We start from the raw sequence: 16,872 nt of genomic DNA, 5'->3' as shown, positions 1-16,872 counted from the left end.
ATAACTTCAACACGAGGGGGGGGGGGTCGACCTACCCCCTCTACGATAACATTATTTTCCCATGTATGTATGCAAACGTTACATTTTTAGAAAAAAAATTATATATCTAGCTAGGAAAGGAAGAAGAAGAAAAAGAATGAGAGGAAAAAGGAAAATAAGAAGAGGAGAAGAGGAGAAATAAATAAGAAGAAGAAAAAAGAAGAAAAAGAAGAGGAGAAGAAGAAAGGAATAGATGAGAAGAAGAGAAAATATCTTCTCCTCTATTTCTTTCTTCTTCTCCTCTTTTTTTTCTTCTTTTTTTCTTCAATCTTCTCCTCTATTAATATCTTCTTCTCCTCTTTTTATTTCTTCTTCATCTTCTTATTTTTTATCGGATATGTCGTTGTCGATATACCCCGTGTCCCGATAACTTCAACACGAGGGGGGGGGGGTTCGACCTACCCCCTCCCCGATAACATTATTTTCCCATGTATGTATGTCGTCGTTGTCGATGTAACCCCCTCCCCTGATAACTTCGACCGTGATAACTTATACAACGGGAGCACCCCCCCGGCCCTCTCGCTCGACCAAAACTCTCGAGGACACCCAAACCCTAGAAAAAAAACGATGTCGGTCTCCTACCCCCTCCCACCGCGCCCCTACCCTTGAAGCGTTGCCGAGGCCACCCCAAACCCGGAATAAGCTAGGTCTATGTTTGCCACTAATATATCCACATGCTGTCATGTTTGTGTAATAATTGCCATGTTGTAATATTTGTAGAAACAATGGAGTTCGAACGAGACAAGGAACAAGAACAGGTGTTGGGGGACATAATCTTAGCCGGAGGTGATGTCATGTCGTATCTTAACGACAATGATGGTCTGGAAGCAGAACAGGGTGAAGAAGAAGCAGGCTACAGTGATCGAAGAATGGAGGAGGAAAGACATGATTATGATGGCTCCGATGACCCAATGCTGGTGCAAGAAGGAGCCCGTGGTGACGGATCCAGTGACCGAACAGAGTCCGGCCAGGTAAATATATTAGTTAAGCCTATGATGACTAGCTAATTGATGCATTCATTATTTTGGTATGTACACATATTAATTAACTCTCGTCTAATTCTTCTTTTTTCTAGCCCTCCGGATCGAGCACAACTTCGGTAAAGAGACGAGGCCAGAAGAAAAAGTTGCGCTCGGATGAAAGGTTTGAGATCACAGCAATCGCGCGCGATGGCATGCCGATTGAACCCATCCGGACAAAGGAAGCATTTGCTGCTCAGTGCGGGGTTCTTGTTAGGGACAAGATCCCGATCAGCATCCAACAATGGTGTAAGCCTAAGAACGAAGACCCTGAGGTGTCTTATGTCAATGATATGCAGAAAGATGATCTTTGGACTGAGCTGAAGGCAAATTTCACCCTACCGCCAGAGGAGAATCCGGAGAAGCCAGTTAAAGAGCAATTAATCAAGTCTCATGCTCTTAAGAAGATGGTAGACCTATTCAGGAGGTGGAAGAATGAGCTAAAAACGTTTGTCGACAAAGAAGAGACACCAGAATTCATCGGCAGATATGAGAAGATCAGAGATCACTGGCCCACATTTGTGGCCTACAAGACATCGGAAAAGAGTAAGAAGATGTCGGCGACAAACAAGAAAAATGCTGTAAAGAAGAAGCTTCACCATCGCACGGGGTCAGGTGGCTACCTCAAAGCCCGGCCTAAGTGGGGCCAAGGCTGAGAATGATCTGCTTGATAACGGGATCGAACCAGAGACAATGAACTGGCCAGACCGTTGCGAGACTTGGTTCTTCGGGGCTGGCGGAACCTTGGACCCTGTATCAGGGAAATGCGTTTGGACGGATGAGCAAATGAACATACCAGTCAAGAAGCTAAAGCACTATATCGATGCAGCGCAGCAAGGGACGTTCGTTCCAGACAGAGAGAACGACGAGCTCATAATGGCCCTTGGGAATCCTGAGCACCCTGGACGGACACGAGGCACGCCAGACTACGTTCCGTGGAAGGCTGGTTTTCCGGACGCAGGCGGTTACAAATGCCAGGAGAGGAGCAAAAAAGTGGAGCATGCCCAAATTCAGACGCTGCACGAAAGGGTTCAAGCACTAGAGGAACAAGAAGTAGCTCGCAGCAAGCGACCTGCCGAAACTACCCCCGAAGCTACCCCGCCATCTCAGCGGAGAAGCAGCATGGCTTCCACCGAGCTGCTTCAGCCGGAGCATGTCTTAACGGCTCCTGCTAGCTACCCCGTGGATGCTATCACGGAGTCTCAACATTGCCACCTTATGACGCAATGGCAGAACTTCAAAGTCAAGGCGGCTGTCGGCTCTGTTCGACCTACTGAACCCGGTGCAACTTTTCACTGTAGTCCGATTCCAGAAGGATATGCTAGGGTGACGGTGGACGAAATAACGGAGGGATTTGAGGACCTCCAGCTTGACTACCCTACTGGTGAAGGGGAGACTCGGCTGGGTTCTTGTCTATTGACTCCATGCCTATGGCGGAAGGAGCTTATCAAGCTTTTGAACTAGACGTCTCCGCCTCCTCATCCTCCTCCGGCGAGTTAGGGCACTCTGCCTCCTCCTCTGCCTCCTCCTCCGGCGAGTGATCAGGGCACTCAGCCTCCTTCTCCGGCGTGTGGCGGCACTCCGCCTCCTTCTCCGCCTGCGCCGGCGCGCCCGAGTAGCCAGCCTCCTCCTTCTCCGCCTCGTCAGCAAGGGTGGAAGAGACCTGCCGCTGCTCCGGTTGCTCCGGCGCATCGTAGTCCTTCTCCTCCGCCTCGTAAGCAAGGAAAGAAGACAGCCGCAACCACTCCATCTACTCTGCCGGCGTCCAGCAGTACAGCCAGAGGAGGGAGGCAATACAGATTCGGTCCTTCTCTGAAGACTCCAGAGAAGTTACCATACGAGAGGACCCCGGAGGAGAATGCCAAGATCGCGCGAGCCGAAGTGAGGAACTTATTTGAAGGGGTGAAAGCAAAGAAACATCCACCTCCGGAGGAGAAGGTAGATCCGGTGAAAGCGAAGCGCACTCTGGCTGCCCTGAAAAAACTAGGAATGTCTCCGCCGAAAGGCAACTATGACCGCATTATTGCAAAGTCATTTGTCGAAGCGGAGCGGTCGGGAAGTACTGTCAGTGATCAAAGGTTAAAAGAACAACGAGCTAGGAAAAAAATTCGCCAGCTCGGCGAACAAGCGAACCATCGTGCCCCCCCCCCCGCTCAAGGTGCCTACTAATGATCCGAGGATGGTGCCCGGTTATAGCAATCTTGGAGATTACCTGCCCGACGATGTACATTATGAGTTCTTGGAGGTGGAGGAACACAAATACGAGTATGGGAAGCCTCTCTTCAAAGATGAAAGATCTCTAACAACGATGATGCGAAGATTCCATGATTGGTACATGAAAACTTGCAGAGAGTCTGGGGGGAGGAATACTTTGACGCTGAGAGTTAGAGAGGAGCATGACCTCGTTGGAATTGAACTGTTGAATGTTCCATTTGAGGAGTTCTTCCAGTTTTTCAATCAAAAGGCCCTCGATAAAGTAACGGTCACTTGCTACTGTTTGTAAGTAGTACTACTTCTGTCATTAAGTCTCTCTATATAGGTCAGCTCTTTCATTGCATGTATTTATAATTATCCTCACTATATTATGCAGATTGAAGATCGCCAAATTGAAGAAAAGACAAATCGGTGATATTGGGTTCATTAACACAAATCTCATAGATGCAACTGAGGTTAAATATCGTGCCGAAGATACCGAGGCCAACTTGCTACGATCGTTGGTAATAAATGAAAACAAAGATATAATACTCTTTCCTTACAACTTCACGTGAGTGTTACTGTCTTGTGCATATTCGGTTTCCCTTATTAGTCCAGGTTATAGTAATGTAATTGATGAGTTATGCATGTGTGTGCAGTTTCCACTATATTCTTGTAGAGATTAAGCTTGAGCAGGGACTAGTAACCGTCTTAGACTCGAGACGAAAAGATCCCCAGGACTACGCGGACATGACTCAAATGCTCGAGAAGTAAGTTAAATCGATCATTATCCACCATATCAGCAACTTTGTTCATTTTCTGATATATCAAGTAATTGTTTTCTTTGTCTGACAGGGTTTGGAGAAAATTGACCAAAAGAAGCTCCGGGACTACCGAAGAAGCTGCAATTTAGACACCCGAAAGTAAGTACTATAGTAACATGTTCCGCGCATCTCCTAGTGATTCAAGCGCTAGTTTCATCAATACCATTTGGCATGCTTGCTTATCAGTTTGATTGATCTCTATTTCTTGTAAAGTGGTTGTTGCAGGAATAAGGGAATGATTTCTGTGGATACTACGTTTGCGAGTCCATCCGCCACACGACCTGTGAACGAGGATACTCTTACGAACAATATGAAGTGCGTAAGCAATAATATTCACAATTTTATTTTATTACCATCATTTGTGTTGAGTTTCATTTATTCATATATATATATGTATGTATGTATATATATATATATATATATATATATATATATATATATATATATATATATATATATATATATATATGTATTGACCCCCTTGTTCAAATTAGATGTTTCCGATGCGGGATGAACTCCTAGCACCAGATCGTATGCGAGCAATTCAAGAGGAATTGGCGGCATTCTTCCTTGACCACATGATCGCTGAAGACGAAGAATACTATGTGGGCCCTGTGTTCATATATAATTAGGAGATTATATTGTAAGATATAATTATTGTATATATGTAGCCGGTAGTGTCGGATAGATATACGAGAACTTGTTGTTCGACCAATCTCTCGGAGAAGGAGAGGTGGTCGATATCACTTCTCTCTGTATGCATATGTTCATGACGATCTTCTGTTTCCTTTATTTGCTTACTAGCTAGCGTGTCTAGTCCTCTCTCTATATACGTATATATAGCATCGTCCAAGCACGGACATAAGAGAGGACACTTCTCTCTATTAATTAGCTAGCTAACACAACATATGAAACACCTAAATTAAACCCCCAAAACCCCCACCCCCACCCCCCTTTCAAAAAAAAACAACAAAAACCCCTGAAATGCTGATGCGTGGATGCCTTTTGTCCCCGGTTGGTGCCACCAACCGGGACCAAAGGCCCTCCTGCCTGGGCTCGGCGCACCGGCCACGTGGAGGCCCATCTGTCCCGGTTCGTGTAAGAACCGGGACTAAAGGGTTAGGGCATTAGTAACGACTCTTTAGTCCCGGTTCACAAACCGGGACAAAAGGCCCTTATCAACCGGGACGAATGGGGGCTTTTCTACTAGTGTTGAGTTGGGTGGATATGTGTGGCTTGAGGCTCCCCAACAACATTATTTTTCTATTGTTTCATCGATAAAAGAATTTCAAACTAGACGGATCTGGTGGATTCTAGATGGATGAGAAGATTGGGATGGAGTGGGCAGTGATTTATTCCAAACTGGGAGGGATCTAGTGGCTTCTAGATGGATGAGTGAGATTAGGATGGAGTGGGGAGTTAAGTCACCACCAACTCCAATTTATAAGGTAGTAGAGAGATATCTCCAGGAGATACTGATAATGTCATATGTAAGGGAATGCACAGTGGTTTATAAGGCGACATTTTTGTACACATTTCATGTCATCTAACGAAGATAAAAAACAAGCTAAGCAATATATTATCTCTTAATATATTTATATCAATTAATGTCTGCATTGTTAGACTGTATATACGTAGCCTCTGTATATCTGTATTGTAACATTGTATTGTACCCCTTTGGTACCTCTATATAATGAGATAGCCACACCCCAGGTTAGGGGTGTCGAGCAGTTCCCAAATCATATGTTTAACATGGTATCAGTTTAGGTTACGATGTCTTCCGCTACCGCTGCCACCGCCACCGCCGCACCGATCTTGGTTCCCCCCGCCGCCGCCGCGGTGCCTCGCCGTTTCTTGCCTCGCAGCCTCTCGTGATGGCCCATGGTGTCTCGTCGTCGCCTCGCTCCCCGATCGGATCGGGAGACCGCGGCGCCACCCCGATCGGTGCTCCCTCTGGCGCTGCTCCTCCTGCGGGCGGCCTTCCCGCGATCCATGGTGGGCCGCCGCCGCCGTCGTCTTGGCCGGCGCTGCCCCAACCCTATGGCGTGCCGCCCCTGCAGCAGCCCTATGGTGCCCCGCCACCTCACTCCTACTACGGCGCGCCGCCGCCGCAACCCTACTCGGCGCCCGCACCGCCTCAACCCTACCTGACATCTTCCCCGCACCTGCACGGAGCTGCGGCTGCATCGCCGCCCGTGGCTTCGGCCGCGGCCGACCACGGTGCCCCTGCAACACACTATGGCGCCCCTGCAACACACTATGGTGCTCCCAGGGCGGCGTCCCCGGGCTCCTACCCGCCCTACCCGGTGTATCCCGTGCATCCTGGGGCGGCCTCGTCGATGGGCCTGTATGCATCGCCGCATGCCCATGTTGATTCGGCCATGGTGCCTGCGCCATTCTACTTCTCGCATCTGCTGCCGGTGAAGCTCGTGCCAGACAACTACCTGTCCTGACATGCCCAGGTGCTCCCTCTTCTGCGGAGTCGCTATCTGGAGGGCTACGTTGACGGATCCACCCCGTGTCCGCCCCCTCATCACCCGGCGTACCACACCTGAGTGGCTCAGGATCAGGCCATCCTCTCCGCCATCCAGTCCTCGCTCACCCCGAGCGTCTCGTCGCTGGTCATCTTCGCCGCTACATCCTGGGAGGCGTGGGCGGTGCTTCACACCAGTTTTGCCTCTCAGTCTCAGGCGCGTGCTCACTCTATACGCATCGATCTAGGTGAGACGAAGCTTGGTGACCTCAGCATCACCGACTACTTCAACAAGATGCGGGGTCTCGCCGACACGTTGGCCTCAATTGGCCAATCGTTGCAGGATGAGGAGTTCAACACCTTCGTGCTTAATGGGCTTAATGATGATTATGACAATCTCATCGAGAATGTTCATGGCCATGATGAAGGAAATATGCCCTAGAGGCAATAATAAAGTTATTATTTATTTCCCTATATCATGATAAAAGTTTATTATTCATGCTAGAATTGTATTAACCGGAAACATAATACATGTGTGAATACATAGACAAACAGAGTGTCACTAGTATGCCTCTACTTGACTAGCTCATTAATCAAAGATGGTTATCTTTCCTAACCATGGACAAAGAGTTGTCATTTGATTAACGGGATCACATCATTAGTTGAATGATCTGATTGACATGACCCATTCCATTAGCTTAGCACCCGATCATTTAGTATGTTGCTATTGCTTTCTTCATGACTTATACATGTTCCTATGACTATGAGATTATGCAACTCCCGTTTGCCGGAGGAACACTTTGTGTGCTACCAAACGTCACAACGTAACTGGGTGATTATAAAGGTGCTCTATAGGTGTCTCCAAAGGTACATGTTGGGTTGGCGTATTTCGAGATTAGGATTTGTCACTCCGATTGTTGGAGAGGTATCTCTGGGCCCTCTCGGTAATGCACATCACTGAAGCCTTGCAAGCATTGCAACTAATGAGTTAGTTGCGGGATGATGTATTACGGAACGAGTAAAGAGACTTGCCGGTAACGAGATTGAACTAGGTATGGGATACCGACGATCGAATCTCGGGCAAGTAACAAACCGATGACAAAGGAAACAACGTATGTTGTTATGCGGTCTGGCCGATAAAAGATCTTCGTAGAATATGTAGGAGCCAATATGAGCATCCATGTTCCGCTATTGGTTATTGACCGGAGACGTGTCTCGGTCATGTCTACATTGTTCTCGAACCCGTAGGGTCCGCACGCTTAAGGTTACGATGACAGTTGTATTATGAGTTTATGCATTTTGATGTACCGAAGTTAGTTCGGAGTCCCGGATATGATCACGGACATAACGAGGAGTCTCGAAATGGTCGAGACATAAAGATTGATATATTGGACGGCTATATTCGGACACCGGAAGTGTTTCGGGGAAGTTTCAGATAAAACCGGAGCACCGGGGGGTTACTGGAACCCCCCGGGGGGTTAATGGGCCTCATGGGCCTAAAGTGGAGAAGAGGAGGGGCTGCCAGGGCAGGCCGCGCGCCCCCTCTCCCCCTAGTCCGAATTGGACAAGGAGGGAGGGGCGGCGCCCCCCTTTTTCCTTCTCTCCTTCCCCCTCTCCTACTTGGACAAGGAAAGGGAGGGGAGTCCTACTCCTGGTAGGAGTAGGACTCCTCCTGCTCGCCTCCTACTAGGGCCGGCCGAACCCCCCCCCCTTGGATCCTTTGTATACGGAGGCAAGGGGCACCCCTAGACTCACAAGTTGATCCACGTGATCATATTCTTAGCCATGTGCGGTGCCCCCTTCCACCATAATCCTCGATAATATTGTAGCGGTGCTTAGGCGAAGCCCTGCGACGGTAGTACATCAAGATCGTCACCACGCCGTCGTGCTGACGGAACTCTTCCCCGACACTTTGCTGGATCGGAGTCCGGGGATCGTCATCGAGCTGAACGTGTGCTAGAACTCGGAGGTGCCGTAGTTTCGGTGCTTGATCGGTCGGGCCGTGGAGACGTACGACTACATCAACCAAGTTAACGCTTCCGTTGTCGATCTACAAGGGTACGTAGATCACACTCTCCCCCTCTCGTTGCTATGCATCAGCATGATCTTGCGTGTGCGTAGGAATTTTTTTGAAATTACTACGAAACCCAACACGTGATGACCCGCTTCCACCTCGTGAGCTCTATGCACGTCTGCTTGGCTGTGAGCAGCGCATTAAGGCGCGCCGAGCCTCCCCCAGTTTCGCCTCCGCTAATGCCGCAACTCGTGGAAAGCCCCAACGGTCATCATCTTCAGGAGGCAGACCGGCGCTGCCTTCACAACCGGCCTCGCGGGGCAGTGCTCCAACCATCACAGGTGGTAACCGGCCGGTGGTGTGTTGTTATTCTTGTGGTGCCCAACATGCCTGCCAGTTGTGTGGTCTTGAGCGCCACATTGCCTCTCGCTGCCATCGTTGCTACAAACAAGATTTTCTGGGCCTCGGCAACAACGGCAAAGGGAACGACAAGCAAGCCGCCGCTGCCGTGATGAGTCATGATCATGGCCGTACTCCGTCTTACTCTGTTGATCCTACATGGTACATGGACATTGGAGCTACCAACCACCTCACCGGTGAGATGGGTAAGCTCTCCACTCAGGAGCCATATCGTGGTCATGATCAAGTGCACACCGCCAGTGGAGCAGGTATGCGCATCTCCCATGTTGGTCAGGCCTCTCTCTTTGCACACAATTTTCGCACACTACATCTCTCTAATGTCCTTCGTGTTCCTTCTGCTACGCGTAGTCTATTGTCTATTCCTCAACTTACCCGTGATAATAATGTCCTTGCTGAGTTTCACCCTTTTCGTTTCTTTATCAAGGATCGGGACACGAGGGCCGTTCTGCTTAGCGGTCGTCTTCACCATGGCCTGTATGCACTTGATGCGCCATGCCCACCTTCCATGCCGTCCTCTCCTCAGGTGTTCAGTGGTGTTCGTGTGTCGCCTACACACTGGCATGCGCGCCTTGGTCACCCGGCGGCTCCCATAGTTCGACATGTTTTGCATCGTCATGATCTTCCAGTTGTGTCCAATAAAACTGCTGAAACTATTTGTGATGCCTGTCAGCTGGGCAAGAGTCATCAACTTGCTTTTTTAGAGTCTAGTCGTGTTGTGAAACATCCTCTTGAGCTTGTGTTTTCTGATGTATGGGGTCATTCCCAAACATCAGTTAGTGATCGCAATTATTATGTCTGTTTCATTGATGGTTACAGCCGTTTTACTTGGTTATATCTTATTAAACGTAAGTATGATGTGTTCGATGTCTTCATTCAATTTCAAGCACACGTTGAGCGTCTTCTTAAGCAGAAAATCTTCCATGTCCAATCCGACTGGGGGAGGGTGAATACCACAACCTCAACTCATTTTTTAACAAACTTGGGATTTCGCACCGCGTGTCATGTCCTCATACACATCAGCAGAATGGTACTGCCGAGCGTAAGCATCGCCATCTTCTTGAAACTGGTCTAACCTTGCTCGCTCATGCCTCCGTCTCGTTTCGGTTCTGGAGTGATGCCTTCTTCACAGCTTGTTTTCTCATAAACAGGCTTCCCTCGAGACTTCTAAAAATGCAAACCCCTCTTGAACTTCTGCTTAATGAGATTCCAGACTACAGTTTTTTCAAAGTGTTCGGTTGTGCATGTTGGCCTCACTTGGGTCCTTACAACAAACGCAAGCTAGAGTTTCGTTCTAAAAAGTGTGTTTTTCTCGGGTATAGTTCTCTTCACAAAGGGTACAAGTGCTTGCATGTTCCTACCAACCGCGTCTACATCTCTCGTGACGTAGTGTTTGATGAAAATGCTTTCCCTTTTCGTGCACTTCCGACTAACCCTACCACTTCTACACCACCGGTGCCTGTGTCCACACCTACGCCTAATCAATTTGTGGATGTTGCATATGCCCCTTCGTTGCTCCCTAATCATGCTGCAGGTATTGGACGCGGTGCCCGGCTCGAGCTACTTGATGAACAAGTCACCGATGAGCTTCCTGGTCGGGACGTGCATGTGCCATGCATGACGGGCGGCACCCGCCAACCCGTCACCGTCTCGCCTGCTTCGCGGGCGCCAGGTCAGCCTGGCTCCATGCTGGCCCCACGGGTGCTGGGCTCGCCAGCGCCAGCCTCGCCTGGCTCGCTTGCCTCGTCAGCACCAGTGGCCTCGCTGCTTCGCCCGGCGCGCAGGCCTCGCCAGCATCAGCCTCACGTGGCTCGCCCGGGCCACTGGCGGGTCTCTCGCCTGGGTCGGCTGCTGCTGCCGCCAGCCCGGAGGCCCCGTCACCTGCTCCGGCCCGGTCCGCCTCGGCGCTAGGGTCGCCGACCAGCCCTGCCTCGGTCACCGGCATGCCTGACTCGTCTGACTCGGTGCTGGCCTCGTCAACATCCTCTGCTGCACCGACTTTGCCAGTTGAACCTGCTGTCACTCTTCGTCCTCGCACACGGAGCCAGTCTGGTGTCTTTTGTCCAAAGAAGAGGATGGATGGCATGGTTGCGTGGCTTGTTGCGTGCATGGCTCACACTGCTGGCGATCCCACTGCAGAGCCTCGTCACTTTCAGGCTGCACTGAGTGTTCCTCATTGGCGTGCTGCAATGGAACAAGAGTTTCAGGCCCTCCAACAGAATGATACTTGGCGTCTTGTTCCTCCAGTGTCTGGTGTCAACGTCGTTGATTCCAAGTGGGTTTTCATAGTCAAGAGACATGCTGATGGCTCCATTGAACGCTACAAGGCACGGTTAGTTGCAAAGGGCTTCAAACAGAGGTATGGTCTTGATTATGAAGACACTTTCAGTCCCGTCATCAAGCCTACTACCATTCGATTATTACTATCTCTTGCGGTTACTCGCGGATGGTTCCTTCGTCAGCTTGATGTGCAGAACGCTTTTCTGCATGGCATTCTGGAGGAGGAGGTTTATATGCGTCAGCCACCTGGTTTTGTTGATCCGACACGACCTCATCATCTCTGTCGTCCGGTTAAGGCACTGTATGGGCTCAAACAGGCTCCTCGTGCGTGGCATGCTCGCCTTGGATCTGTTCTTCGGGCTCTTGGTTTACTCCCTCCACTACTGATACGTCACTGTTTCTCCTCGATCCAGCGCCCTGAGGTTACGATGTATCTTTTGGTTTATGTTGATGATATCATTCTCATCAGTTCCTCCGCTGCTGCTGCTGATCGTCTTGTGATTGCTCTCCGTGATGATTTTGCTGTCAAGGATTTAGGTGCTCTTCATTTTTTCCTTGGTCTTGAGGTTTCACGGTCCTCTGCTGGTTTGACTCTCACTCAAAAAAAGTACGCCTTGGACTTGTTGCGTCGTGCTGGAATGCTCACATGCAAACATGTTAACACTCCGATGTCTGCCACTGATCGGTTGTCTGCTCTTGACGGTGACCCTCTCTCGTCTGATGATGCTACTGAGTATCGCAGTATTGTTGGTGGTCTGCAATACCTTACTATTACCAGGCCTGATATCTCCTATGCAGTCAACCGTGTCTGTCAATTTTTGCATGCACCGAGGACGTCTCACTGGTCAGCTGTGAAGCGTATTTTGCGCTATGTCAGTCTTAGTGCCTCCTATGGTTTGCTTCTTCAGTCTGCACCGTCGTATGAGCTCTCGGCTTTCTCTGATGCAGATTGGGCTGGTAGTCCGGATGACAGGCGATCCACGGGGGGCTATGCGGTATTTCTGGGTCCTAACTTGATCGCCTGGAATGCTCGCAAGCGAGCAACTATGTCTCGCAGTAGTACTAAGGCTGAGTACAAAGCTGTTGCTGATGCAACTGCTGAGATCATATGGGTACAGTCTTTGTTGAGAGAGTTGCGTGTTCCTCAAGCTCGTCCTCCGGTCCTGTGGTGTGACAACATTGGTGCGACATATCTTTCTTCTAACCCGGTGTTTCATGCTAGGACAAAACACATTGAGGTGGATTATCACTTTGTTCGGGAACGTGTTGCACAGAAGCTACTCTGTATCAAGTTCATCTCGTCAAAGGATCAACTTGCTGACATCTTCACGAAGCCTCTTCCACAACCACAGTTTGTAGGCTGTAGGCGCAATCTTAACTTGCTTTGTACTTCAGGACATAGTTAAGATTGAGGGAGGGTGTTAGACTGTATATACGTAGCCTCTATATATATGTATTGTAACATTGTATTGTACCCCTTTGGTACCTCTATATAATGAGATAGCCACACCCCAGGTTAGGGGTGTCGAGCAGTTCCCAAATCATATGTTTAACATGCATTCTCTTCAAATTATAGTGATCAAATTATAAAAAATATGTGACTTAGAGAAGAATAACGAAATATGTCATATCTTGCTTACCAAGACATCATCTCTTGGATATCACTCTACCGACCCATCAAGAATAATAATCAGCAATTATCCTACGTGCCATTTGCTAAGATAATACTATTGTACACGCCCTCTTTGACTTTGATTTTTGTCTTCTCAAAGTAGAATAGTGTTCCCATTATACTGCTGTGAAACAAATCATATGGGGCTCCTTCGATTCAAAGGATTTTCATATGAATTTTGGAGGATTGTAATCCTTAAGGAGTTTTTCTATGTTGGTTGTTTGATTCATAGGGTTGAATCCTATAGGGATTTTTTCTACGGATTAGTTTGTACTTCATTCAATAGGAATTTTAGCATCCACTCAAACCTCTTTGAAATAATCCTCTCTTTGCTTTTCCTATGGTGTAGTCAAACAAACCAAAATTCAATTCTGTAGGATTGATGAGCATGATCATTCCAATCTTATATTTTTCCTATTCCAGCATTTTTTAATCCTAGGAATCAAAGAGGCCTCGATAATAATGAACTAACCTAGAAAATAGTAAAAATCAATGTATTTATAGCTGAGAAAGGTGTGATAGCTCCCACGAGCCCCTACACCCTCTATGAACAGTAAATTCAAAAAAAAATAGAAAAAACAAAGTAATCTGAAACTGCAACATCAAAGATAGTCAAACTTTGTACGTTCTTGCAGGTTTTCATAACTAAATATCATGTAGAGCTCCTTGAATATCATGAATTTCGGATTTCATTGCTAAAAGTATTCAAAACTTCAAGCATTGAAATCTTTTTCTTGTGTAGAGCTCCTCGAATGTTTTTTTGGCATGAAAATTTCTATCCACCTGCAAACTTTGATCATATTTGACGTTACAAAGTTTCATATTTTTTGAACTTTTTCTATTTTCTTTAATTTACTGTTCATAGAGGGTGTAAGGGCACCCGGGAGCTGAAAAACTACTCTCATTTACAGCCATTATGTAATATCAAGTAATTCTGGGACATAAGATATAACAAATCAGCCACCACGGAAAAAAATCCATGAATTCAAATACATGCTCCATTTGCGGTGCGTTTGGTTTACCACCAACGCTAGCTGTACCAAAAAACCGGCTCTCCCAGGAGATTTGGCAGTTGTTTGGACTAGCACCAAAAAATCGGCTCGCCCAGCCCGCCTGGAGCGCCCGCGAGGACAAACAAAATGCTCGCCAAAAAATTGGCAGCACGCTCTCGTCCGCTTATTGCATGGGTCTCGTATGGTTTTGGTTTTACGGTGGTCTCGTTTGTTGTTTGTTACTCCCTCCGTAAATTAATATAAGAGTGTTTAGATCATTACTTTAGTAATCTAAACGCTCTTATATTAGTTTACAGAGGAAGTATAATAGAGGATCAATACTGCGGATTAATCGCATGGGAAGCTGTCTAATTATTACCGAACAGCCTTTTGGATGGATTTTTCCATTGACCTGTTCGTTTTTGGATGAATCAATCCCGTGTAAACGGCAGCCCAACACTCATTTTACTTCCATAAAAAAACCTTTTACTACTAGACTCCCTTCAATAAAGAAAACCTTTTTCCTTATACTGTACCAATTGTCCCAGAACCTCCAGTATTACTAATTATCTTGGTTCGGTCGCTAGTCTCTCTGTATGTACTCTTGCATGCTCATTTTGTTTATTTTGGCATGTTATAGTTAATTAACTGTTATATTACTAAATACAGTATAAGTTTTTGATGAGTCCCTTCTTTGTTTGTTGGCTCAAGGTACATTTGGCAGCTTGGTTGGTGGCAAATCAAATGAAATCTTAGCAATTTAGCCAAAATTTTGGCAAGTACACTGGGCTGCAATCCAAACATTATATCTTGCCAAAATTTTGGTCATGCCCTCACTTTGACCATGCCAAATTTTTGGGAAAAGATTCCCTTGAACCGATTGATTTTGTGCGAGCGTCCGCCGTCTCTATGTACATCGGATGGACTCTTAATCAACGGTGGGGAGCTAACCTATCCGTGCTCACTTTCTGCAACTGATCCATTATTTCATAAAGGGATTCTGCAACTAGCCCCTTGTTGCAAACCGGCCAGTTGCTAGATACTGTTGCAGTCCGCACTAGGGAGGGCAAATTTTTTTCAGCAACACGACCCATGTTGCAAAAAAAATCCTGCAACACGACCCATGTTGCAAAAAGAATCCCGCAATACAACTTATGTTGCAAAAAAAAACCGTAACATAACCCTTGTTGCAAATGTTTCCGCGGTAAGTCCTTTGTTGCGAAGTAGAGAACGACGTTTAGCTGATCGATCGTATCAAATCCAACGGCTCGCGAGAAAGATCCACCGGCGGACGCGTAGCAGTCCTCCAAATTTTTGCCTGGGCTAGCCGAGGCACAAACCAAACACACCTTTTTTTGATGTAAACAAACCAAACACACCTTAAAGACTTAACATCGTTTTCCAGTTGATATTAATTACTTGGATAAAAATTTAAACCGGTTAAGTGAAATATTTACAAGGTGTCGTGATCTTCAACATAAATCACGAAAGATTGAAGAACGCAACTATAGCATTTATCTTGAAATTAGGAAGATATCCAGCGCAGATCAAGAATTCTACTGCTCAAAATATGTCAAGCGTGCAATTTTATTTCCAAGCGTGAAATCAACTATTACAAATATTTACATGGATACTCGATCTGACAGACCGGGTGAATCACTAACTATTTGTGGATGGATCGGTAGGTCTTGCCGGCCTGCCAGCCGGAGGGGATGACGTTGGTGGCGACGAGCTTCCTACCAGAGCTGGAGGTCAGGCGGATCGACATGGGCGCCTGTAGGGTGGACCCGGCTTGGTACTTCCACACCGCGCCCCATGACTGCTGCATCGGCACCCACCTGCCGCCGCGCTGCTGGAGCTCGACCGCCTGCAGGTCGCCGTCGCCGGACTCATACTCGATGAGCACCGCCAGGTAGTTCGGGTTTGAGCCAGCGTCGACCCTGAAGGCCACCCCTCGCCAGTTGCATGGAACCCTGCGAGCGAAGAAATCATTCAAAGAGATGCATGAATCGCTCGAACCACGAAGCACTGGGCTCGAGCTTACCGGTTGTACTGGACTTTGATGTTGCCAACGTTGCGGAGGTTGTCGGCCTGACCGGGCTTTGCCAAGGCGCCGAACGCCTTCCCGCTGAGGTCGAAGTGGGTGGCCTCGGCCAGGCACGGCCCGCCGGGGCACTGGTCGGTGACAACCACGGTCACTGGGCGGCCGGAGCAAGCAGCATTGCTGCTGCATCTCACCTGATAGCAAGCGCCGCAGCCCTTGCCGTTCTTGTAGAGGGAGGGGCCGCCCGCCGTGATCATGGCGGAGAACGGCGGGCTCTCCACGTCCCGCTGGTACCCGCACGCACCACCTGCATGCGGCATGCACGTGCACGTACATTCATCCATGCTTGCGTTAGTACACAAAAACAACTACTGTAGACGCGTCATCGACGTGTGCATGCGTCGTACATGCATATGATATATACTGTACGTACCGTCGCTGCCGCCGCCGATGCGGGGGCCGTACCACGTCGCACCGGCATCGGACCAGCCGGAGACACCGTGGGAGAGGAGGAGGAGGAGCCAGTAGCTGGCTTGGGCCGCGAAAACGGCGAAGGAAGAAGTGGCCATGTCGCGCAGGATGCTCCGCGACTCCGTCTACGTGGAGGAAGAGGAGAGTGAGTGGATTGGAGGAGAAAGATGAGGTGATGTGTGTCCCAGCGTGTATTATATAGGCAGCGAGATCGCACGCTCATTATATTCCTTGCAATTTGCGGACCGGAGGATATTATTCTTGTTAATGAGCCGATTGATACTCAAGCATGATTCCGTTTCTCTAGAGACTGATTCGCCGGGCTTAAATTCCTTAATTCAGCGGAACCTCTACCCTGATTCTAGGTATTACGATCTCAGTAATATGCTCCAATGCATAAATTGTTTGATGAGTAATATCGGATGGAAATCGGA

General features: G+C 48.2%; 1 protein-coding gene across 1 annotated transcript; it reads right to left on the bottom strand.

Moving 5' to 3' along the window:
* Positions 1 to 15,586: 15,586 nt before the first annotated feature.
* Positions 15,587 to 16,536, bottom strand: LOC119358444 (putative expansin-B14). Its single transcript, XM_037624984.1, has 3 exons — positions 16,401 to 16,536; positions 15,968 to 16,274; positions 15,587 to 15,896 (listed from the first exon to the last, which is right to left on the bottom strand). The coding sequence occupies exons 1-3, from the start codon at positions 16,534 to 16,536 to the stop codon at positions 15,587 to 15,589; spliced, it is 753 nt and encodes a 250-aa protein (XP_037480881.1).
* Between the last annotated feature and the right edge of the window lie 336 nt (positions 16,537 to 16,872).

This window comes from Triticum dicoccoides, chromosome 2A, assembly GCF_002162155.2.
Source record: "Triticum dicoccoides isolate Atlit2015 ecotype Zavitan chromosome 2A, WEW_v2.0, whole genome shotgun sequence".
NCBI classification, from domain to species: Eukaryota; Viridiplantae; Streptophyta; class Magnoliopsida; order Poales; family Poaceae; genus Triticum; species Triticum dicoccoides.
Note: the sequence above shows the minus strand (reverse complement) of the source record. Positions and strands in the feature narration are given on the sequence as shown.

Bases quoted from the DNA above. Each gene is read 5' to 3' on its own strand.
- LOC119358444 (XM_037624984.1), bottom strand. From the start codon at position 16,536: ATGGCCACTTCTTCCTTCGCCGTTTTCGCGGCCCAAGCCAGCTACTGG. The intron at 16,275-16,400 runs GTACGTACAGTA...TGCCGCATGCAG, and splicing joins CATCGGCGGCGGCAGCGACG to GTGGTGCGTGCGGGTACCAG. The intron at 15,897-15,967 runs GTAAGCTCGAGC...CTTCGCTCGCAG, and splicing joins ATCAAAGTCCAGTACAACCG to GGTTCCATGCAACTGGCGAG.